The 25,339-nt window shown below is 32.2% G+C and overlaps 2 protein-coding genes and 1 long non-coding RNA gene across 5 annotated transcripts; 1 reads left to right on the top strand and 2 right to left on the bottom strand.

Annotated features, from left to right (window-relative positions):
• Positions 1 to 7,850: 7,850 nt before the first annotated feature.
• On the bottom strand, positions 7,851 to 9,454 carry LOC136779498 (E3 SUMO-protein ligase ZBED1-like). The gene is made up of 5 exons (XM_066737121.1): positions 9,411 to 9,454; positions 9,259 to 9,352; positions 9,026 to 9,185; positions 7,936 to 8,951; positions 7,851 to 7,886 (listed from the first exon to the last, which is right to left on the bottom strand). The coding sequence occupies exons 1-5, from the start codon at positions 9,419 to 9,421 to the stop codon at positions 7,851 to 7,853; spliced, it is 1,317 nt and encodes a 438-aa protein (XP_066593218.1). The 5' UTR covers positions 9,422 to 9,454.
• An 11,263-nt stretch (positions 9,455 to 20,717) lies between these two features.
• On the top strand, positions 20,718 to 23,030 carry ste14 (isoprenylcysteine carboxylmethyltransferase ste14). 3 transcript variants are annotated; one of them, XR_010823590.1, is made up of 4 exons: positions 20,718 to 21,081; positions 21,156 to 21,635; positions 21,711 to 22,563; positions 22,931 to 23,030. XR_010823590.1 is itself a non-coding variant. In XM_066737022.1 (3 exons), the coding sequence occupies exons 1-3, from the start codon at positions 20,884 to 20,886 to the stop codon at positions 21,891 to 21,893; spliced, it is 861 nt and encodes a 286-aa protein (XP_066593119.1). In that variant the 5' UTR covers positions 20,718 to 20,883; the 3' UTR covers positions 21,894 to 22,838. The 3 variants fall into 3 exon arrangements, 1 of the variants encoding a protein (XP_066593119.1); XR_010823591.1 differs by lacking the exon at positions 22,931 to 23,030 and having other exon boundaries at positions 21,711 to 22,177; positions 22,254 to 22,838; XM_066737022.1 differs by lacking the exon at positions 22,931 to 23,030 and having other exon boundaries at positions 21,711 to 22,838.
• On the bottom strand, positions 21,910 to 24,488 carry LOC136779433 (uncharacterized). Its single transcript, XR_010823592.1, has 2 exons — positions 23,525 to 24,488; positions 21,910 to 23,443 (listed from the first exon to the last, which is right to left on the bottom strand). It is a non-coding gene; the product is annotated as an uncharacterized lncRNA (long non-coding RNA).
• Positions 24,489 to 25,339: the final 851 nt, after the last annotated feature.

Raw genomic sequence — 25,339 nt, forward strand, 5'->3', positions numbered from 1 at the left:
CGTTTTCTCGTCAGAAGGAACCCCGGAGGTGAATTCTCCCAGAAAGAGCTACTCCGTTCGGTTCACTTCGCGAGAGTATAGTTTCGTTTAGTTAAAAGGTCGCAGGAGAAACACCTGCCTTGGGTAGGCCTTTATTTGATTAGTTAGTTGTTTAGTGAAGAAATTCGTTGGATTGATCCCGAGCACTCCGGATAACCGTTTTCTACGCCATTTCGAGTTATAGTTTTGTAGAATACGAATAACGATCTATGCGCTATGAAGTCTGACAAATACAGCAATGTCTTTTTGGAAATATAGACACTTTATTATCGAATATAGTATGTAGTGATTTGACCCGAACTGCCAAATCCTTTTGCATTTTACGTTTCAGGAACTCACCCACTCTCCGCTTCCGCAATCCTACTCTTATATTCACTGAGCTAGTTGGCATTTTAGTTTGACGAATACAGTATTTTGCAGTCACTACAGTACAGTGGTTCTTTCGGGAACCTGGCGCCCAACTTACGTTACAGATTTTGATTTAGTTACAGCTTACGAATATCTTAGGGTATGCCAAAATTTTTGTAGTGTAGCAATATAAATGTATTTATTATTACAGCCAATTCTTGATCGTTTATGACGAGTTAATGAAAGAATTGTATTCAGTCTTTAAAAGGCTGTTTTGCTTCTGGTATAACAAATGAGCTCTGTAGCGCAGACGGTAAGATTGCCATTTGCCACACGGCGGGCTCGTGTTCGAGTCTTGGTGAAGTTTAAAATTTTTTAATTATATTTCAAGCCTCGTATTTCGAGATTACAATGTAGTACCACTTTGTATTCACTAGGTGTCGCAACTTTAGAGTCAAAAAAGCTTGTTCCATATCTCTCTCTAGTGTCTCCTGTATATGCCTGGGGCATCCAAGACTCATAACATTTTGTTGCGCGCTAGGTGTAGCACGTTGGTTAGAGTGATGGCGGATAAAAGAAGAATAATTGAATTAAAGGAAGAACTAAATTTATTGGAACAGTGTATGGAGATAAAGAGAAAAATTACCAGATTAGACAGAGGAGAGAAAGAGCAAAATCCTGAGAGATCTTGCACGTCGATTGAAATTCTTCAAGATACACAAGAGGAAAATGGCGACCATGCCTTATTACAGGACAACGAGAACCAAGTTGAGAAAAATCCAATTTTAATTGGTAACGATTATTTTCTCTTACGGATAGAGCTGCAACGGGTGTGCAGTCAATTCCGTCCCTTTTTCTAAGCAGTACTAAGACGCGTGCTTACTCAGCCTTAGAAATAATTATAGTATTTTTTACAACAGATTTAATGGATAACAAAGAGAACGAGCAACCGTTAACCCCGACACAGATGCCGACAGAGGAATTTGATATGTTAGATGAAGAGATTTTAAGAATTTTAGGAGAGGATCCTACAAATTCAAAGGCACAAAAGATGAATCTGCATCCCTCAGTGGAGAGACGCTGGAAATTTTGGCTGCAGAATGGGATTCCTCAGGTGGAAAAGATGGATCTATTCGAAAGATATGAGAGAATGATAGGCTTTGAGGCACCTAAACTCAATATTGAGATTAAATTTGCATTTAGTGAATCTGCAGTGAAGAAAGATAGTTATTACTGCAATCAGCAGAATTCCGTAGGATCAGCTCTGGCAGCCCTGGGCTCTGTGCTTTCTATGTTGCTTGACATAGACGAAAAAGGGGTTAATCGTGTAAGCCTCTTAGAGAGGCTGGGACATACAGGTAAACTGTTAACCAACCTTCAATTCGAGTTGGGAAAGGCAAGAAAGGCCTACATTTTACCTGGTCTTGATAAGAGAATGAAATCAATTCTTAATGAAGGTCCCCCTGATGAGTGGCTCTTTGGCATTAACCTATCAGACAAGATGAAGGAGATCAAATCGGCAAGAAAACTCAGTGAGAAAATCAAGGCTACTCATAAAAGAGGATCTCCTCTGGTAGGTGGATCATCTTTAAACTCAAGACACCAGCCTGCGAGGAAACACCTCCACTCGCAGGAAGGATGGAGAGGGGGCTCGTCGACACGATGTGGATCAACCAGTCGAAAGCGAGATTGGAGACAACAAAGCATTCAACGCAAATCACAAAAGGAACAGACCAAGGAACGCTAGCTGTAAGTCAGAGAACTGGTAGACTAAGATTCTTTCAGGCCAAATGGCTTGAAATTTCCGCAGACAGTTTCGTTCTCAAAGTAATTAAGGGTTATAAAATTATTCTTGACAAAAAGCTAGATATAACGCAAGCAGATTCGAATATAACAGACACGAATACGCAAAATAGCGATCTTAGGAGAGCAGCAGAGAGTTTATTGCGTGGGAATATAATAGAAGAATGCTCCCCAGTAGAGGGTCAATTCTTATCCCCATGTTTCACGGTTCCAAAAAAGAATGGTGAACCAAGATTTATTCTTAATTTAAAAAAACTTAACAGCTACATAGAACCCGAACATTTCAAGATGGAAGACATCAGAACCGCTCAGAAATTATTAAGAAGAGGTTATCACATGGCCTCGCTGGATTTGGAAGAAGCTTATTTTGCTATACCAATCCACAAGAAGTCTAGAAAGCTGTTAAGGTTCTTTCTTGACCACAAGCTTTACAAATTTACGTGTCTGCCTTTTGGGTTGTGTTCCAGTCCTCTAGTCTTCACGAAAGTCATGAAGCCGGTAATGTCACATCTAAGATCATTGGGTTTCATGTCTGTAATCTACTTGGACGATATCCTACTTTTCGGTAAAGATTTGATGGATTGCCAGAGAAATGTGGAAACTACTATAGCGCTATTAACCGAGTTGGGGTTTTTAATTAATTTTAATAAGAGCTCCTTAATACCGGAAAAGAGATGTAGATTTTTAGGTTATATTTTAGATTCGGACAAATTGGAGATCGCTTTACCTACAGATAAGTGTTGGCATATTAGGAGGATAGTAGAACATTTTTTGAATAAAGATAGAGTGTTAATACGGGAGTTCGCAAGATTAATAGGCATTTTGGTGGCAGCAAGTCTATCATTAAAATATGCATGGCTACATATTAAGCCCCTGGAAAGACATAAATACTTATCCCTGCTAGAAAATGCAGGCGATTATGACCAGAGTTTGTTGATGACGCCAGTAATAAAGGATCACCTTACTTGGTGGAGGCATAACATATTGCGAGCGACTTGTCCTATCAGGTCAGATTTTTTTGACTGTGTAATATTCACAGATGCATCAAAAACAGGATGGGGTGTTGTCCTTCATAAAAAATATATTCAGGGTTTGGGGTCAAAAGAAGACTCCGAGTTTCATATAAATTATCTAGAATTATTAGCGGTTTATTACGCCTTGTTAGAGTTTATACCTTTTTTAAAAAATAAAAGCGTTCTCCTTAGAGTAGACAATTTAACAGCAGTGAGTTATGTAAATAAGATGGGAGATGTAAAATATAAAAGTCTTAATGATATTACAAAGAACATTTGGAATTGGGCTGAGCTGAATAGTGTTTGGTTGTTTGCGTCGTACATCCCTTCGTCAGAAAATATTGAAGCAGATGCCTTATCGAGAATAAAGAATATTGACACTGAATGGGGTTAATCTGAAAGGTTTTTTAAGATGATATTAGAAGAATTTGGGGCAAGAGAGATTGATTTATTCGCATCGAGTGACAATACGAAATGTAAGAATTTTTGTTCTTGGCAACAATGTTCCCAGGCCACTTTTATAGATGCTTTTACAATATCATGGGCTGACATAAAGTTTTATGCCTTTCCTCCTTTTGCCTTGGTACTGAGAATGTTAAGAAAGATTGTGAATGACAGGGCACAGGGGGTAGTGGTTGTTCCGGATTGGCCGGGTCAACCTTGGTTTCCATTACTATTAAAATTAAGATTACACTCCATCTCCTTGGGTCCACACACAAATTTATTAGAACATCCTTTCAAGTTGAAGCCCCATCCGTTGGCGAGGAGCTTGCGATTGATAGCAGCTCTGGTATCAGGAAATCGTTTATGAAAAAAGGTTTCTCTAGAGAAGTGATAGAAATATTGGTAAGCTCGTTAGCAACAAGTACTCAAAGACAATATAATTCCAGCTTAAAAAAGTAGTTTATTTTTTGTGAGGATATTGGGGAAAATCTTTATAACGCATCGATAAATAATATTATATTTTTTTTGTTAAAACAAGACAAAAGTTTATTATTTTTTTTTTGGAATAAATATCCTAATTAAACAAATTACATCTCTGAACAACTACATTGTAATCTCGAAATACGAGGCTTGAAATATAATTGAAGGATTGATCGAGCTTCGCGAAGCGAAGCGAAGCGAAGCGAAGCGAAGGTCGATCAAGATTATATGAATAGCCTCGTATGAGATGATTACAACCCACCCTGATATATCTTTACTCCCAAAATACCCTTTTTTTCGTTTGCAGATAATCTGAATTAATTTATTTAATTAGTATTTTTTTGGTATGCTCTGAAAGATATGAGTCTTGGATGCCCCAAGCATATACATACATACAGGAGACACTAGAGGGAGATATGGAACAAGCTTTTTTGACTCTAAAGTTGCGACACCTAGTGAGTACAAAGTGGTACTACATTGTAATCATCTCATACGAGGCTATTCATATAATAGTGATGTCAAAATTTTCCAATTGTATCGATATTTCGTATCGATACGTATCATAACATAAATTATCGATGCAATAAAGATATCGAACTCGTTGTATCGATATGACAAATATCAAGTATCGATATCGTACTATTCAGAGAAAGAGTCAAAGAAGGTTAGGTCTTACAGAAAAGAGAGGGCGCCAAACTTAAACATGTTTTTGAAAGTTAGAAATAAAATTAAATAATTATTTGATTATTATGCTAGGAGGAGTGTTAAAAAGCATAAAAGGAAACACAAATTTTAATCCCTATGTACGACTAACTTACAAATGCCTTAAATAAAGTTTACTTCTGAATAACAAGTGCTCTTTAAAATTGATCTTTAGTTTAATTGTTTATCTTAATTGTCATTAATAGTAAAGATTAAAGTTGATTTAAGCTTTCAAATCAACTGATTATTTACCATTAAAAAAAAATAGTTTCTATAACGGGAGTCGAACCCGGGCCCCGCGATCGGAAGCCTAGGCTCTTGCTCGTTGCGCTAAGCGTTGACACACAGGTAAACACGTTCTTACAGGTATATAAATTGTAGCGTTTATTTTCAACTAAATCCTAGTAGACATCATCATATAATTGCAAATATCTATGTTAATCTTGTGCAATCTGCAGTACGTTCGCTTACTGTGATAGGACAGACGTATTGAAAACTTATCTTATCGATACAAAAATTTATTGGTAAATTGATTTTTATCAATATACATATGTATGTTTACGATAATATTATAAAATTGTTAAATTAAATAAAATAAGCAATTTAATAAATAAATAAATTGTTACTTCTCAACGTTAATTTAATTTTAAAACCCCAACCTTGCAACAACTTAAATATAACTACTTAGATAATTGCATCTGTGTATCGTAGTATGGGTTAAGTTGTAAAGGCTTAAGCTGATAATCTTGAGGTCGAGGGATCGCATCTTACCATAGATTTTTTTTTATTTTTAAAAGTAATTGCTAGCTCATTATAAATAAGTAAAGCTGTTTGTATTTTTAATATACTTAATAATTAATTAACAAATTACTTTTTAAAATAATAAAATGTTCGCTGGTGGGATTTGAATTTTATGTTACATAACTAAAGTTTAGTTTAACATTTTTTTTTGTTTATTTGCACTATGTAAGAAATTACATATATTTAAACTGGATAACATTAAATTATATATATTTTATATTAACCCCTTTCGTACGAAAACGCCAGACTCGGTACACTCGTCTTTAAGAGATTGTAGGAAATGTTATAGCCATCAGAAAAAATTCAGACATATATGATTTTATAGTTTGAAACTTGCCCTTTCTGATGGTAAAATCTAAATTGTCATAAAATATAGTTAACCATGAGAAAACTTTGTTTAAATGCAAAAAAATCCATGATTTTTTCACTCTTTTTTTTTTCATCCAGTTTTTGAAGATTTTTCTTTTGACCAATCGACTTGGAACCTTTTTAACCGGTGGCATAAATGTACGAGGAAAAAGAATACATAATTCAACATTCGATTTTTTGTTTCAGTATTCTCGTAATGGCGTCCAAACCGCAAAATTTTGGTCAATAGTTCATGAATTTTTTACACGAAAATTACGAACTTATCGGCAAAGTACCAAGAGGGAAAAAGTTCTTAAAATTATTTAAAAAATATATTAGAATTTTTTCAGCAGGTTTCGTTTAAATTTTTTTATTTACAAAGAGCAAAATTTTTGCAAAATCGAAAAATCGCTTAAAACGCTTCAAAAAAATTCTCATTTATTCTCTTACCAATTTTGAAAACATCTTATTCTTATTATTTTCTTATTAAATCGTCTGTTAACCGTAGATTTTTTTGAAGCGTTTTGAGTGATTTTTTGATTTTGCAAAAATTTTGCTCTTTGTAAATAAAAAAATTTAAACGAAACTTGCCGAAAAAATTCTAATATATTTTTTTAATGATTTTAAGAACTTTTTCCTTCTTGGTACTTTGCCGATAAGTTCGTAATTTTCGTGTAAAAAATTCATGAACTATTGACTAAAATTTTTCGGTTTGGACGCCATTACGAGAATACTGAAACAAAAAATCGAATGTTGAATTATGTATTCTTTTTCCTCGTACATTTATGCCACCGGTTAAAAAGGTTCCAAGTCGATTGGTCAAAAGAAAAATCTTCGAAAACTCGATGAAAAAAAAAGAGTGAAAAAATCATGGTTTTTTTTGCATTTAAACAAAGTTTTCTCATGGTTAACTATATTTTATGACAATTTAGATTTTACCATCAGAAAGGGCAGGTTTCAAACTATAAAATCATATATGTCTGAATTTTTTCTGATGGCTATAACATTTCCTACAATCTCTTAAAGACGAGTGTACCGAGACTGGCGTTTTCGTACGAAACGGGTTAAAAAGAATGCTAACATGCTAATATTTCATATACAAAAGATATCACAAAGTAAACCATTGTAAATTGAGTTAATAGTACATTAATCTTTTCTGACTGAACTAATTTTACTAACATAGCCTTTGATACCTATAAACCTAAAAACTTTGATTCTACTTTGTCTCGTAAAAAAATATACTCCTACGTAGTGAAGAATTATGTTGTAGACTGTAGGTTGATACCCGTAATCTCCTAGTTGGTTTGATAATAAGAGTTTTTGTAGCCCAGGTGGTAGTGGCATATGTGTTTCTTCTACATCTCCTTGTATGATTATTTAACTGAAAATAGTATATGATAAGTATCGCTGTTATCAAAATAAAATAAGTATATAAACTAAAAGTAAATACCCACCTCTTGAGTTATAGCATCCAATCTTCTAAAGACAAAGAGCCCAAAAACAATAGTTGCTGCAAATGATCGCTGCTTAAACGGTTTCTGCTCTCGGTAACTATCCTTCCAGCCTTAGAAAATAGCCTTTCGCATGGAACTGAAGATGCTACTACACTTAAATATTTCCTACCCAATTTATTTAAGATTGAATTGTCATTCTTCCAATAATCTATTGGGCATGCATCCATTGGACTAGGTGGCTGATTAAGATAAAACCTTATTTCATCTGAAATCTGATTTAACTTATTTTTCGGCTCCTTTGATTTTATTTCGTGTACCAAGGTTTCATGATAGGCCCAGAAGTTATTATTGTTAAACTGAGGTGTTGGAGAAGTTTCATCATTTTCCGCAATTGAAACTGCATTATTTAAAGCTGTTTCTAACTGGCTTTGGATATTGAAGCGAGCTTTTGCATCTGTAAAATTAATTAGTTTAAATCTAGGATCTAAAACTGTACAAAATGCTAAAATAGTTTCTTCTTCTAAATTTTTAAATCTGAAATCAAATTGTTCTAGCAGCTGTTGTTTCATTTCATTCCCTTCTTCGGTTGCAGGCTCTAATTTATTTATTGCTATTCGCAATGTGCTAATAATTGGTATGACCTTACTGGCTGTTAGGTAATATTCGCCTGATATAATTTTTGTTGCTTCTTTAAAAGGCTTTAAGAGTTCAATAAATTCTATTAAAGTTTGTAATTCTTTTGCGTGGATCATACTTGGAGCAGCAGGAAATTTCAATAGTATTGTTCCAATTTTATCAGATAGCTCTACAAATCTTTCGAGCATATCGTGAGCCGATTTCCAACGGGTGTCAACAGACTGAATAAGTTTTAAATTCGATATGGCGCGTAAAGAATCCATAGCAATAACTGACTTCTTAATATAAGTAATAATGGATTTCACTTTTTTGTACACGTAGTTTATCTGGCCATCTTCTAATACTTTTGATGGTATTAAATTTATCGTATGAGCAAAACAGGAAAGTTGCTTCTTAGCTCCAAATCCATCTCTTATTGCTTTTTTAATATTTGCTCCATTATCTGAGACAATCGTAACAATGCTACTATGACAAATTTTCCACTCATCTATCACATTTAATAGCCAAATTCGTATGTTATCAGAAGTATGAGCATCATTTAATTCAGTAACTCCCAGAGCTACTGATTTATGCTTATCATTATGAATATAATGGCATGTTAATCCCAAAAAGCTTTTCACATTTAATGTATCCGTCCAAATGTCTGTGGTGAGCGAAAGATTTTCCGTTTTATGCAACTGCAGTTTTATTGATTCTGATAGTTTTAAGAATTTCTCTTCAATAAGTCTAGTTATAGTGGCCCTGCTAGGAATATTGTATAAAGGACATAGAGTCTTAACAAATGTTTGAAATCCGATCTTCTCTACAGTCTGATAAGGCATGTTGTCTTTGGCAATCATATATACCAAACAATTTGTTATCTGTGTTGCCTTTTGACCGCCAGCTTCAAATAAAAGTTTTTTATATTTAACATACATTTAAATTACATGTTTAAAGATTTTACCACTTCAATTTTACCTTGATAAGAGTTCTGCTTGAGTAAAGTATAATCAATCCTTGGCTGCTTACTTACAATTACACTTTCCAATGACGAAGATGATAAAGATCTAGTTAAATTTACCTCATCAGTAATGTAATTGGGATCATCACAGGCTTCCTCACAACTATCACTTCTAGGCTACAGTAAAATAATCTAGTAAATAGAATACAATTGCAAATTATAAGATATAAAATATACGGTAAATACAAACCATTCTTATATTTCCTGGTAATACATTGGTTTTATTAGAAGTCAAACCTGCATCCACGCCATCCACCAACAACAGATTTAAATCCGCATGGGCCCTTTTTAAATGAAACTTCATATTAGTCGTATTACTATTTCCTTTCACATCCATATTACAGATTTTGCATTTGCCTCCCGTGGGGGTTTTAATGAAGTGTTTCCATACAAAGCTCTTCGGTGGCACTGTAAAAGTACATTGTTTATGATAAGAGTTATACCAAATAAAAAATAAATTTAACATAAATATTAAGTGATAATGGTAGGAAACATGGGAAAATTGCGTACTGATGAGAGGAATTAGCTGGTACTTCAAAAAATTCGAAATTTTATGTATCTTAAGGTTGCTGAAAAATTAATGAAAATAAAATAAATTACTGTGGAATGGATATTAGTATTTTTATGAATAATTCCATGAATTATATTTGTATTATACCTTATTTAGATTAAGCGAATAATATATAAAAAATTGAATATGCGTTATTATATAATATAATACAATCATAAAATGATAACAGAAAATGCTAATAATGCTGAAATGAAAAGTTAACTTTAACTAGTAGCTCCATTAAAATTACCGCGAAATATTGCTACGCACAGTATCGATACACCAACATATCGAACACCCAGCGTTGCCAAGTCCGCCATTTTGAATTACACTACGCTGCATAGTAAGTGGCGAGAACAAAATATACTACTCTACGTGGTATAGCAAGTGTCTAGACTACAAACTGTAGTTTCAACTGGAAGTATACCTAAGATGCGTTCGAGAATGAATGACTAAATATGATTGGTCAATTTGGAAGGACGTTGACCAATCATGAAAAGTCACTTGCAAATTAAAAGATTTCGATTACCGTACCTGCAAAACTGATGATTTGTGCCGAAAATCGTATGCCAATTAACTGAGTACACATAAAATCATATTATTAATTACTTAGGATGAAGAGTAATGTCTTTTATGGAAGTTTCAATCGAGAAAAATTTATCTTTGTTAAGACTTTGATAAGCTGAAATTCCATTTTAACAGGATCGGTCTTTGGCGCCTTGGCTAGCTTCGTTGGCTGTATTAGCTGCTATTTTCGTCATTAATATGATGATGCATATAACAGAAACTCAATAAAATAATAATATGATGTATAGTTTTTCAAAGTTTAGGAAGTAACATAAGCTCTCATTTAAAAATTATTCAACCGATCTTGAATAAATTTTCAACAGTGCTTCATAATATTAATAATTTTTGTATGAAATCTAGCTATTTGTTTTTATATATTTATAAATAAAATATTATTTTTATGCAATGAAAATGAGATGAAGAAAAACATTGTAAGAATAAACATTATTTATTTAAAAGCATATAACATTTTTACAAATTTAAAGAATTTTCAAATATCGAAGATTCAAATAAAAACTATAGATTAAGTTACAAATTTATATATTCTTTTTAAATTTAAGATAATAATTGAAATATCAGTAAATTACGCAATTTTGAGAAACGGGCGTTACATCAGCATAAAGTATTCTGAACCTTCATCGGAAACACCTTCATTTTCATTATCTGTATTTGATGTATTAAAATTGTACATGCTTTGATTGCAATGATCTATCATATCTGCGGATGGTTCAAATAATTTACAAGTACCACTATTCTTAACACATTCCCACGCAGTCAAATTATTTTTTAATGTAGTTGTCTTCATTTTGTTCCTGTTTTTCGTTTTCGTTAAATTAACTTTACTAAAAAGTCGTTCGCACTCAGCGTTTGAATGAGGTAAGCAAAGCAAGTTTAAAACAAATTGAGATAAATTCGTGTACTTTTGTAGGTCCATAATATCATCATAATTTAATAATTTAACCCAAAAAACATCTATTAACTTTTCATTTGTAGTGTCGAGTGGTAGCTGTGCGAAAGGTAGTAGACGCCATTCATCATCTACTGATTGCCTGGTGAAACAGGAAGAATCTAAATTACGAGGAAACATTTCAAAAATAGAAGTTAATGTTGGTACCGTTACATGAAATTGGGGATCAATAGATTTGTGAGGAATAAAACATTCCAAATCTCTCAAACGTAAATCATTAAAATCAAAACGTTTTTATAACTCTCTGCTTGCTTCTTTCAAAAAATTAAACGTATTCAGACGAAAATTCTGTATATGTTCCGCTTGTTGTATTATCTCGGGTTTCTGCAATTCGGTATTTACCTTTAAACCTAAATAAATTTCATTTATTGGTAGAAAATGAAGCTCGTTATCAGGATCTATGTCCTTCACATTCGTGCTGAGAACATAGCTATTGTCCATATAACAAATTAGAATATCTTTAAATAATGCTGCTGCTTGATTGTAAAGTAATGGAATAATAACTTTTTCAGACTGAAATAGTCAATTAAATTTTGTAAATTTTGGTAATACCCATTTTAAGAACAAATAATAACATTTCACGAATGGATGAGTTATGGATGAGTAAATTATCTCTGCTGCTGGTAAATGCTGTTCTTCCCACAACTGTGTGAAATACATTTGAAGAGGCTCCCATTGCTCTAAAATTCGATCTACAACTGCTTTTAATGAAAGCCATCGCGTTTGAGCACTATATAACATTTTATGCACTTCAGCATCCAACAAAACGTGAAATTCCTTAAATTGGTGTTGCCGCTTACTACTAAGTTTAAAAAAATTATAAATATTGCGCCCTAAATCTTCACATTCACGTGGTAATGTTTTACAAGCATAATTCGCACATAAATGTGCAGTATGACATATGCACTTCAAAATAGTAATATTAGGACAATCATTTCTAAATCTAGACGCTACTGAATTATGTGAACCCATCAAACTATTGCATCCGTCTCAACCAAATCCGGTTATATTTTCTAAAGGAATGTTGCAAACAGTGAATGAATTAATAATATTGTTATATAAATTTTCTGCTGTTTCATTGCTATCTTCATCTCTATAAATTTCAATTAAATCCCATAAGGCGCAACGAATACTTTGTATTTCTGCATCGAAAAATCTAACAATAATGCAAATTACTTTAACATTGGAGACGTCTGTACTTTCGTCTGTCATTATACTGAATTTGCGTTTTTGTAAAGTAATACATAATTTATTATTATACGAAGATGCTATTACACCTGTCATCGCGGTTAATTTTGTTCTTCCCAAACGTAACATTTTGCAAACATCTACATCCTGAAAACAATGTTTTAATATAGGTATTAAATGATCTACTATACGATACGCTATGTTATGTTCTGCAAAGAATCCTGTCAAAATTAATTCAATTCTTGTTACTTTTGTTTGAATTTCTAAAGCAGTTTCCACGGTGTCCAAACTATTTGTGCTACTTGTACGCCTCATCAAATCCAAATGTCTCTTACTTCCAGCGTGTTTTCGTAATGTATGATAGTGCGCCGAAATGGAAGATTCGCACATGGAGCATAATGCTTTCTTGTTGGAAGCGTGAGGCTGAAGCCAATCTTTCAAAGCAGGATCCGTTTCCCAAATCTTTCAATACGTTTGACCCCTGCTTTCAGACAGGGCATTTACTGAAAATTCTTGCTCAGCTTTCATTATCAAAATCCTTTAAAGAAATATCAACGAAATTGTTACAAATTTAAAAATTAAAGAATGTTAGTAGAAGCGACGAAAAGTGATTTTATGTAACAAACTTACCCCTATTTTTCTGATATATGCTTCAAATGTATTTCACAGATGTTATTGATAATCCACTAATCGAACACTTATTTAATTCGAACAAAGGACGGTTTTACGATACTTTGCTTTACCGCTACAGCTCGTTTTAATCTGGGGAATAAACCATAAACCGTATTTCTTTGGATTACAAAGAGATTTTTATTATTGATGATTTGTATATTCGAGATACCGTCTGTGTCACTAAGCGTAATTGGATTGAAGATGGTAGTTGAATGATGTAGTTTAATTTAAAGCTTATATTTTGCTTTATTTATTACTTTTACTATTTTTAAAAATGTTTTCACACATTACACTAAACTTCACCAAAGAAATCAGTAAATGAAGAAATTAATTTAAAATAATTATCGATTTTCGCTGATACGCTTAGAGCAAAAACTTAAAAAACAAGATCAAAGACGAAACAGACAAAAAGACATTGCCTAAGGGCTAACGAGGGCTTTTAATGAATTATCCCTCCTTGAGAAGAAAATGAAGGGGTCCATCGTCCACCCTGTGGACCAATCAGATCTTCAGTTTAGCGAATGTTGTTCCTTTGCTGAGGAAATTTTTGGTACACCGAGTAGGGAAGGCTAAGGATATTTTTTCTGGACGGGAAGTACTTCTTTTACGTCACAGGAAGATTTTTCCCAAAAACAAAGTTGGCGATAGCAGGATGTTTGCATCGCAGGATGGGTTTTCGTAGATAGTCATAAAAAAAGAGAAACTCCCGGGTGGCTTATTTGCACCGCAGATGGATTTCCCCGTATGTAAAAAAAGATGTCTGAAAAGGGTAAATTGTATAGACAGTTCTTGGTTTATTGCTCTATAAGCGATAATGCAGGTAGAGAAAGTATAGGGATGCTCTCTTTGCACCCAGGATAGGAATGTTTACTCCAATGTATATTCTATTTAAAATCTATGTTTTAATATAGTTATATCAATAAGTTAAGTTCAATGTCTACCTGATATTCAAATATCATTGCTTTATTTTTTATTTCGTCTAGCTCATATATGGTGAAACTGGAGAGTGAGGCAGCATATAACATTCCACACTTTTCGTTATTCCTGTATATATAGATACTTTATTTAAAGAAGTATGACTATTATTAAGGTGGAAGAGTAATTTACAAATTGTTTGTTAACAATTTTTTATTGTAAAAAGATTCTTTAACATGTGAAGAATATATTCCGAAAGTTTCAAGTGAAAAAAAATAATTTAAGAATCTTTACAAATCTATCGAAGCTATACTCTCAAAACGCGTATATGAGATGAAATAAGAAAACGAGTTCGCAGTTTTGTCTTATGCCTTGTTTGGCCTAATAAGCTTTATACATAATTTGCTATTTGAATATTATTCAATACATATATGTACATGTACGCAAACAGATTAAACTTTGATAAGGATGAAATTCATAAAAGTGTTAGTAAACAGAACTTTTAAGTCCAAAAACTTTAAACGCGTTTTTCTCAAAACGTTTAATTTTTCGCGTCGTGAAATGCAAATAAAAAATTATTTGTCTAATTTACTGGAAATTTTGCAAATACATTTTTTAACTTATTGGCCTCAGCAATAAGCAAAATATACCTCAAACTTCATTAAAAAAACCATTATAAATAAATTTTTTCTCCTTTTGTTTATAAAAAAAAACGACATTTCTGTTCAAAACAACCTTAAATTTTAATTTTTAGACTTTTTTTTGTTAAATTTCACTATATTGTTATGGGTTTACACTGCGATAAGCAAATTCAATCACATTGGTACAACTAAATTTATTCTGTCCTCGTAGAGTTATTTTACAATGTTGAATAGTATAAAATAAATTGATAGGAAATAGGTAGTGACCTCTCCCTTGACCTTTTTATCTAGGTCCTTCTCGAGGTCCTTGAGCTGGGCGCTGAGGGTATTATATGTTCGTTGAGTTTACTTAGTATAGTGTGGAATCGAGGTATCTTGTTGGTGTCCGCTGCATTTATGCTGTTTTTGGGATCAATTGTATTAAGAGAAAATTTATGGCTTGGAATATAATTCCTTCACTTGCTTATTTTATAGGTTTGTACGGTTTCCAACATAAAATCAGTAGCTGTTAACAAACAATTATTATGTAAATAAATCGTTCCGGAGCCCACTAATTCTATGATGAACTTAGGTTTGTTTTTACAAATTACTTCTAGAATTTCTTTATGCGGAGTTGTAAATATCCATAACGATGGATTATTCATTGGCATCAGCATTGGGTGAATCAGCAACTTTTAACTTTAATATTAATTAACATGCACTTTACGGCGAATCAATAAATATTTTACTCTTCTTGTAATAAAAATTCTTTAAAAAACAACGTTTTACAGGAGTATCACCCCTTAATAATAATTTACAGGAAAAAGAACTCAGTTGACATTTACATAAATTTATAATCTCCACAACGATCATTTTCACATAAATAAAGACATTTAATTTCAATAAAATTCATATAAACAAGAAAAACAACTATTTATTATACAAAAGTAATAAATTTTCATACTTTTTAAAATTCTTAAAAATTATAAAAAGGATAAACTTTTTACAGCATTATTATAAGGGATCATTCATCCTCGGGATAAAATAAAAGAATAAAATTATTTATTTAATAATGACCAACACGATATTTAAAAATTTATTTAATTTTCAATTTACTAGGTAATTATATATGCATTATCAGAACAATTTTCACTTCAATATTCTTTACAATGTTCAATAATAACAAACAATTCTAGATAAACTGTCAAAATACACGAGGAAGATAGAAGTATTACGAAGTATTGTTCGTAAGACTATTACTACATTATAGAAAACTAATATACTAACAGAAATTATAGTGTCGTACTACACATCTTATAGCGTAGTATCCGAAATACTGCACATCCTATAGCGTAGTATCTCAAATGCTACATATCTTATAGCGTAGTATCCCAAAGGCTACACATCTTATAGCGTAGTGTCCGAAAGGACACTACGCTATAGGATATGGACACTACGTAGTGTAATTACACTACACTTGGCAACGCTGCGAACACCTAAAGATTGATACAATATATCTAAATATCGAAGAAAAAATATCGATATATCGATGTATCGATATAGTTTGAGCATCACTACTACCAGAGATGAAACGGGAGATTGCTCATGCGAGGTCCCGAGGCAATCCCTACCGGTAGGCGGCGCTGGTGTTGGCAAACGCGTGTCTCAGGTCCATCTAACCCCTAACGCCATCTATCGGAAGAGACCACGAAGCACGAGCGTTAAGCTTAGAATAGGGTAAAACATATATGCATTGTTGCCAGAAAGCGGAATAAAGAGAGAGCGGAGATATTTTCTCGGACCTCTCTGTCTTTCTCGCTGTTAGCTTCTAGCAGAAGAGTCGAGGCAAAATCTTTCCGTTTCGCTTTGCCGAAAATCTACCAATATTCGATGTCATTTATATTTGCAGGCCAATGCCTTTATACATGATTTTTTCAGCATATTTATTTATCAGCATTGATTTATTTAAATCAATAATAAATTAAGGAAATGCGTATTTGATATATAATAATTATTTTAACTATAATTTCATCGTTATATTTCGCTTATTTCCGTAAAATCTGAATTTCTTTAGTTTATTATTGATTATTGTAAGTCAATGGCCATTAAAAAAAATTTAATCTTAAAAAAAAAAAAAAAAAGTACCGTTCAGGAATCGAACCCGGACCCACAAATCGCCACGCTATTACCTTACCGCCTAGACCACGAGGCTTCTTCAGTGCACCGTAAACAGATAGTCTTTTTAGGGCTTGAAATCTTCTTTTAAACCATATAAATAAACGAGCAACCGACAGCTTTATTCATTATTATTCTGTCATAATGGTACACAAATTAAGGAATAATTATATTTTGAATAGTTTTCAAAAGCTTTTCCAATAGCCAAGAACGAAGATAAATAATCAACGCTCGCAGTTTCCGTTCTTGGTTATTGGAAAAGCTTTTGAAAATCTACATTATATAATTATTCTTTAATTTGTGTACCATTATGATAGAATAATAATGAATAAAGATGTCGGTTCTTCGTTTATTTATATGGTTCAATAGAAGATTTCAAGCCCTTAAAAAGACTATCTGTTTACGGTGCACTGAAGAAGCCTCGTGGTCTAAGAGGTAAGGTAATCGCGTGGCGATTCGTGGGTCCGGGTTCGATTCCTGATCGGTACTTTTCTTTTTTTTTTAAGATTAAATTTTTTTAAATTGCCATTGACTTACAATAATCAATAATAAACTAAAGAAATGCAGATTTTACGGAAATAGGCGAAATATAACGATGAAATTATAGTTAAAATAATTATTATATATCAAATACGCATTTCCTTAATTTATTATTGATTTAAATAAGTCAATGCTGATAAATAAATATGCTGAAAAAATCATGTATAAAGGCATTGGCCTGCAAATATAAATGACATCGAATATTGGTAGATTTTCGGCAAAGCGAAACGGAAAGATTTTGCCTCGACTCTTCTGCTAGAAGCTAACAGCGAGAAAGACAGAGAGGTCCGAGAAAATATCTCCGCTCTCTCTTTATTCTGCTTTCTGGCAACAATGCATATATGTTTTACCCTATTCTAAGCTTAACGCTCGTGCTTCGTGGTCTCTTCCGATAGATGGCGTTAGGGGTTAGATGGACCTGAGACACGCGTTTGCCAACACCAGCGCCGCCTACCGGTAGGGATTGCCTCGGGACCTCGCATGAGCAATCTCCCGTTTCATCTCTGCTACTACAGTTTTGGCCATTAATCTTGCGTCGTGGCAAGGGGAAGCTAGAAACAGAGGGGCGAGGGGATTTCTAGGGAGTTTGTCCGTAGCTGTCAAATGGCGCGATTAACCCTTAATTTTGTATCATCAACAAAAATAATATTTTCGGAAAACGATTGTGGAAAAGAAGGAAGGATTTTAATAAATAACAGAGAAGACAAAATATAACAGATGAGTATAAATTAATAACAAAAAATGAAAATTATTGTGAATTTATAAGGAAATATACTTTGTGGTTATTTTATTTCTGTTACAGGCTAAATCCTATTCTTCATGAGTTTAAATCACAGGAAAGAAATACTTAAAGACTAATGAATGAAAAAGGACTGATTTATAAAGCATTTCTGTGTGGCCCTGTCATTTGTATAATTGTGACATAATGTTGTAATAGTGAATGTGTCAGCGATTACTGTGTATACAAAGAAATCATATTACAAAATAATAATAATGTATGATAATGTTTTTATTCCTATTATTATAAATTAAAGCTAGTTCAATTAAAATTTATTATTTTAATTTTTTCTTTAACCACACACAAATTCTATACGTACATTGTAATTACATATTCTTGTAGAATCTATCTTTAAGCTATCCTAACAAAATTGTAACTATTTTAAATCTACATGTCATAACTATTTGCTTCAATGATTTTTATTATTCAATGTCAGACAAAATGCGTAGAGGTTCTGCAAATTTCTTATGAGTCCATCACAGCCTTCGACATATTACCTTGTATGATATTTTTATGCCTCCTTTGCACTATTTTCTTCTAGTCTATAACATATAACAATAATTTTATTATCATTTTTAAATACACGCAGATAAGATGATTATGCTGATATGTAATTAATTTTATAAATATTGGAATGATTGTTAAACCATTGTCTTATTAAATTTGAAAATTGGGCATTTGAATGATGCTATTTAAATTAGGCCTCTCTTCTGTGAGATATGCTCTCATAATCCTTAGATAGATAAAGTTCCTTAAGAGTTATGTGTATAATACTGAGTTCATCTTATTTTTTAGCTTCAAGTAGTTTTCCAGCTATGTGTTTGAATATACATTTTGAATATAGAATACTCTTATTCCCTACTCTTATTATAATGTTGTCAGGAATGATAGAGAGATATATCAATCATCTGAAAATGATAGGATATACACATGGCGACTGGATAAATGAAGGTTTTATAACAGATAAGTTTCATGAGCAAATAGAAATAATAAAATATGTATTGCATATTGGGAATGGATATCCAAATATGTAGCTGGAAAATATAATTTGAAGATGAAAACAAGATGAACTCAGCAGTACATATAAACGTATTGGTCGACAATATCCTCTCAAATGGAAGGGAAAGATATCATGTGGATGAGGTGCCAAACATATTTAGGTACAATAAGTCCAGTGTCCAATCTTCAAATTTAATACAGTAATAGTTTACCAATCATCCTAATTATTATAGAAACAATTAGACAGTATAATAAGCATATCTGAGCATATTTGAAAATATCTAGAGAATTATTGGTATATGTGTTGACAACTAGAAGGAACAATCAAGGCAAATAAATGTCATACGAGATGTGGAAGCATGTGACTGATCAATAAGAAATTAGCAGAACCTCTATGCAATTTGTCTCACATTCAATAATAAAAATCATTGAAGTAAATATAGTTGTCACCTGCAGATTTTAAATAGTTGCAATTTAGTTAGAGTAGCTTAAAGATAGGTTCTACAAGAATATGTAATTACTATGTACGTATAGAATTTGTGTGTGGTTAAGGAAAAAATTAAAATAATAAATTTTAATTGAACTAGCTTTAATTTATAATAATAGGAATAAAAACATTATCATACATTATTATTATTTTGTAATAAGATTTCTTTGTATACACAGTAATCGCTGACACATTCACTATTACAACATTATGTCACAATTATACAAATGACTGGGCCACACAGAAATGCTTTATAAATCAGTCCTTTTTCATTCATTGGTCTTTAAGTATTTCTTTCCTGTGATTTAAACTCATGAAGAATAGGATTTAGCCTGTAACAGAAATAAAATAATCACAAAGTTTATTTTCTTAAAAATTCACAATAATTTGCATTTTTCTTATTAATTTATACTCATCTGATATATTTTGTCTTCTCTGTTATTTATTAAAATCCTTCCTTCTTTTCCACAATCGTTTTTCGAAAATATTATTTTTGTTGATGATACAAAATTGAGGGTTAATCGCGCCATTTGACAGCTACGGACAAACTCCCTAGAAATCCCCTCGCCCCTCTGATTCTAACTTCCCCTCGCCACGATGCAAGATTAATGGCCAAAACTGTACCTCGCATGAGCAATCTCCCGTTTCATCTCTGGTAACATATGTACTAGGCGAGTTCGGAAATTGGCTCTACTCACTTGGTCGAAGCTTTCCCTAGAATTCCCTATTAGCTCGGTCTAGTAATTCTGTGTTCGGACCAACTAGGACCAAGCGAATAGAGGTGAGTGAGCTAAGAATCCTAATGCAAATTGCCTAACAGGGCAAATGTGCAGGCTATAATCCATTTCCTTGACTGATACCACTGATATTTTACCAATCTTTAGAGAATCGTAATAGGATGATTAACTTATAAATAAATTAGAAACGTTATTAATATTCAAAATTTTAAATGGTTCCTGTTCTTGTATTTCAAAATCCCACTTTGTCAAAATTCAGTAAAGGGGACAGGCTTTTGGAAGGGGTATGATAAAAAAGAGTCTCACTCACCTCTATTCGCTTGGTCCTAGTTGGTCCGAACACAGAATTACTAGACCGAGCTAATAGGGAATTCTAGGGAAAGCTTCGACCAAGTGAGTAGAGCCAATTTCCGAACTCGCCTTATATAGCGTAGCATAATTCAAAATGGCGGAGTTGGCAATGCTGGCGTGCCCTAAATAACAAACCTTATAAGAAACATAAAGAAAAAATGACTGAGAAAAGAGAATTAATTGGAAGATGTCAAAAATATTAATGAACGGAGAAATTATTTCGGGAGCACCCTTATGGTTTTATTGAGTTGTTTCATTTATTATAAGATATGCCGTGCAGTATTGGAAATATTAGTTTAAGCTGTTTTCTTGTGGGTGCCACCGCTTCTGTATTAGCGGAATTAATTTATTGGTTAGGTTATGAAGATTTTCTATTTTACTTTTCAAACATTTTGTCTTTGCATTTTTTTCAATGTATCTTAATAATTCTCATTATACGCCTTATATTTCGTGACTTCACTTATCAAGTAAGTATATTTTATAAATTATCTTATAATAACAGCGTTCATTATTTAGAATAAATATTTTGTCTATTTTTCAGGTTGGAATAAGAGCTACCTTTCTTGGATATGTATTTGGAATTGGATTGATGGTATATTTGTTTGCCCCTACATCATGGCAATTGTTTGGCATATATGGAGCTGTATTAGCAATGTTTCATTATTCAGAGTTTTTGGCCATTGCATGGACAAATCCAAGTGCTGTATCTATTAATAGCTTTATGTTAAATCATAGCGTAGCTTATGGTGTGGCAGCCTGTTCTAGCTGGATTGAATTTTTATTGGAGAGGCACTTTTTCTCTGTATATAAATGTCCATCAATAATCTCTTATATTGGATTGGTATTATGTATGGCTGGTGAAATTTTAAGAAAATTAGCTATATTTACTGCAAAGCACAATTTCAATCATGTTGTACAAAGCGAGAAGCACAAAAATCATAGACTTATTACTTACGGTGTTTACAAATTGTGCAGACATCCTAGCTATGTTGGCTGGTTTTATTGGTCTATAGGAACTCAGGTATAAGGTATACAGTGCCATTTGATTGAAACAGTTAATTAACCTTTTAACCTAATTTTTTCTTTTTTGTTTCAGTTGATTCTTCAAAACCCATTCTGTTTTGTGGCTTATATATTAGCTTCCTGGATGTTTTTTAATGGAAGAGTATTAATCGAAGAGATAACTCTATTAAATTTCTTTGGTGATGAGTATATTGAGTATCAGAAGAGGGTTGGCACTGGGCTTCCATTTATAAAGGGATATACAAATTATCTTTAGTCACAAAATGTAGTAGTATAGTTAGAAAAAACTTTATTTAAATCTAATTGCTGAAATAGGTAAAAGACAGCTAAATAGTATATTATATATATATACAGCAAAAATGTCCCAATTTTAAAGGATAAAACTTCACAATTATGGAGAAAGTGGAAATATGGAAACAAATAGTCATTTACAGATTGTGCTAATTTTTGCTTCATATGGTAGATATACTTAATAAACAGATAAAAGAAAGGTGTATTTTATAAATTTAAACCTTTTTATTTCCAGCATGCCTTTCATAGGTTGTATTACTTATATAATGTAAATATTTTAAAGAGCCCTGTCTTCCAGCATTAATGAAAATATTATATTTTGCAGCAATTTCAGATAGCTATATCTGCATATAATTGTATTAAAACATTTATGATTTACTTTCTGAATTATTCATTTGAATCCAATGGATCCAAATGAAACTAAAACATTTCTATGGATATCATGTTTGCTGATCAGAAAAATATAAAAGTTTATTTAGTGTCAATCAATTTGAAGGAGCAATAATTGAGGAAATCAATTATTAATGCTGTATAGCACAAACGTTGGCAGACCATTATCTAGTTACATTTAATGAAATTACATTTATGGTCAAATATAATACTAACATTACTGCCAGTGATCAACATTTTGAATGGTAATTGTATAAAGTAAACTAAAAATAAAGAAGCATTATGATGAAAATAGAACTTGTTTTCTTTTGTGTTTCACTGGAATGAAGCAAAAGAAAAGCTAAATCTCTAAAGGGCGTTTAATCTTTGTAATACAAATTCGCAAGCATTCCTGAATCTCTGACATTAAAAATGGTGACATTCCCCTTCATCTGTATATAATAATATTATATGTTGCTACATTATAAGATGTATTTTCATCAAATTTGTTTTAAGTTTGAATTATTTTACGTACCACACAAAGGAATGATATAATACAAATGAGAATAATACATTTTACGAGAATTAAATCTTATTCTTATTAAATTGCATCAATAATTTCTTTTACATTAGATTCAAGTGATTCAACTATCGAACCTGATTTGTATCATCTTTAAAAATATTATAAAAAACGACAATTAAACAGTAATTAATATGACATTTTGGGGTATTTATAAAATATATGTCATTGCAAAATTAGATTTATTGTCTGATTTTCTTTAAGAATGAGTATTATATAATATATAACATTGTAAGCCATACACTTCTATATTAAAATGATAATTTTTTTCGAATAATAAGATAGTTATCATTTATTTATATATATACGCTTGTCTCTTTGTATGTATTCAACTATATAAGATTTCCTAAAAGTAGCATTGATAATTTTAATGCATTTTTCACTGTTGTCAAATAATGCTTATTCATAAAATCATATATATATATATGTATATATACAAGGTATACAATGTATTTCTTAGAGCCAGGATGCTGTAAAGTATTGTAATATAAATAAAATAGCATCACATTGTCCATTAAGTTCTTTTCAATAAGAAAGCAATAAGCTTCTTCACCTATTGCAAAGCACTGAAAACACATATGTTTTATTTTAAAGATAATAGAGATTCTTATTTCTTTAAGTTTTCAAAGAATATATTTGGTACAAACTTTATACGCGTGTACCTTTCTAGCACCTTTTTATAATCTGATTACAACTCACATATCCTTCACAATATAAATAGCAAGAAAACTGATATCCAATAACTAGCTGGATTTTTACTACAGCTTAGAATGATGCTGAAATTTATTGATAAAACTAATTGATGAAACGGTAATAGCTGAGATCATTCGATGTACAGTATGACTATACTACATACATTATACGAGATAAAGTTAAAAGCTGATAAACAATAGGTCTGCTTTCTGAAAGATTCTGTGCAATCGACATTTTCACGTCTATATATAATATATATATATATGTATATGCAGGGTTCGTTTGTTGAATTGCCCAGAACATATAGATGCTAGTAGACGTATCTACAAGGTGTAACATGGATATAGGGCATAAATTTATAAGAGGTTATATAAAAATTAATTTGAATAAGAAAACCCTTATCAAATTTTTAACTATTGTCAATATTTTCCGACTTAGGTAACAATATGTTTATCCTAATTGCGTACTTAAATATCTATGCAGATGGGTAAATATTAGGAATATAAAAAAAATCTATAAGAATTTTTAGTACATATAGATTAATCAGGATAAAAAAGTCTAATAGGTTTTTATCATGGAGGTACGAAGTACCTGGAGAGAGCATAAAGGCCAACTTTTAGCGAGAGGGCCGAAAGGTAAGACGTAAGGGGGAAGAGGTTGTCCGACATTTTGTTTTGTTCATGTGACGTCATTATGACGTGTTTGTGAATATATATATATATATATATATAAATATATATATGTTGTTTTGTGCTTTGAACAACAGTGAACAGAGACAATACAAATAACGTAGTACGTCGTGTTAGACTTTCAGTCGACTGAGAAGACGGGAGATAGTGGGAAAAGGGTGAATCAACGGAACTACATTTTGTTTTTGCCTATATTTATTTATTTTGTCTGGGTTCACGGTTGTTCTATGCACAAAACAACATTTATATATTTATATATATATATATATTCACAAACACGTCATAATGACGTAACATGAACAAAACAAAATGTCGGATAGCTTCCTTCCCCTTCCGTCTTACCTTTCAGCCCCGCAGGCTAGCGCTCTCTCCAGGTACTTCGTACCTCCATGGTTTTTATCCTATTGTTGTTATTTTTCAAATTAGAGAAGAAAATGTTTACGTCTAAATTCGTTAGAACGACATCCTCTACAAATTGTTCTGTCGTTAAATATAAAAAATTATGGAGAATAATTTTTAAAAGATATGGTAATAGGCAACAAAAAACTTTAATGATTTCTTAGCTAGTTTCGTATTTCGCGCCAGAAACAGCTAGATGGCGTACGGGCACTCAGTCACTCACTCGTCGAAAGAGTGAAAGATGAAGAGGGGGGGGGGGGGATAACTAAGAGAAGGGCAATTGAGCTGTCGCGGGATTGTAAGCATCATCTAAATTGTATAAGCTCTGTAGAAGAATTGTAGGAGTTAATAAAGAAAGAATAAATAAAGATACTATTTAAAAGCTAACAGAATTTCAGAAGTGGGATTTACAAGTGATTTGTTTGTTGGTGGCAATTATGAGAAAAAGAACGCGTCAACAGGCGCAAATTGAAAGCTCGATGGGAGAACCATCGACGCAAGTTACACGATTAGCATATATAGACGATTTAATCATCCCTGCCAGAAGTTTTGAGGAAGGTTTAAAGCGATTGGAAATGGTGTTGTTAAGGCTTCTTGAACATAATTTGACTTTGAATATGATGAAGTGTAAGTATTTTTTCAGTTCAATAGAGCACTTGGGTAGAGAAATCTCGGAGAAAG

Source organism: Prorops nasuta, unplaced genomic scaffold (assembly GCF_024137725.1).
Source record: "Prorops nasuta isolate Cenicafe-Biocafe unplaced genomic scaffold, Cenicafe_Pnas_1.2 PNAS00017, whole genome shotgun sequence".
NCBI classification, from domain to species: domain Eukaryota; kingdom Metazoa; phylum Arthropoda; class Insecta; order Hymenoptera; family Bethylidae; genus Prorops; species Prorops nasuta.

What these genes read in the sequence shown, in the direction of transcription:
- ste14 (XM_066737022.1), top strand. Translation starts at nt 20,884, where the DNA reads ATGCCGTGCAGTATTGGAAATATTAGTTTAAGCTGTTTTCTTGTGGGT. An exon ending in TTCGTGACTTCACTTATCAA is followed by an intron (nt 21,082 to 21,155) that starts GTAAGTATATTT and finishes TCTATTTTTCAG; the next exon opens with GTTGGAATAAGAGCTACCTT. An exon ending in ATTGGTCTATAGGAACTCAG is followed by an intron (nt 21,636 to 21,710) that starts GTATAAGGTATA and finishes TTTTTGTTTCAG; the next exon opens with TTGATTCTTCAAAACCCATT.
- LOC136779498 (XM_066737121.1), bottom strand. An exon ending in TACCAGGAAATATAAGAATG is followed by an intron (nt 9,186 to 9,258) that starts GTTTGTATTTAC and finishes ATTTTACTGTAG; the next exon opens with CCTAGAAGTGATAGTTGTGA. An exon ending in TAGAAGAAGAAACTATTTTA is followed by an intron (nt 7,887 to 7,935) that starts GCATTTTGTACA and finishes TTAATTTTACAG; the next exon opens with ATGCAAAAGCTCGCTTCAAT.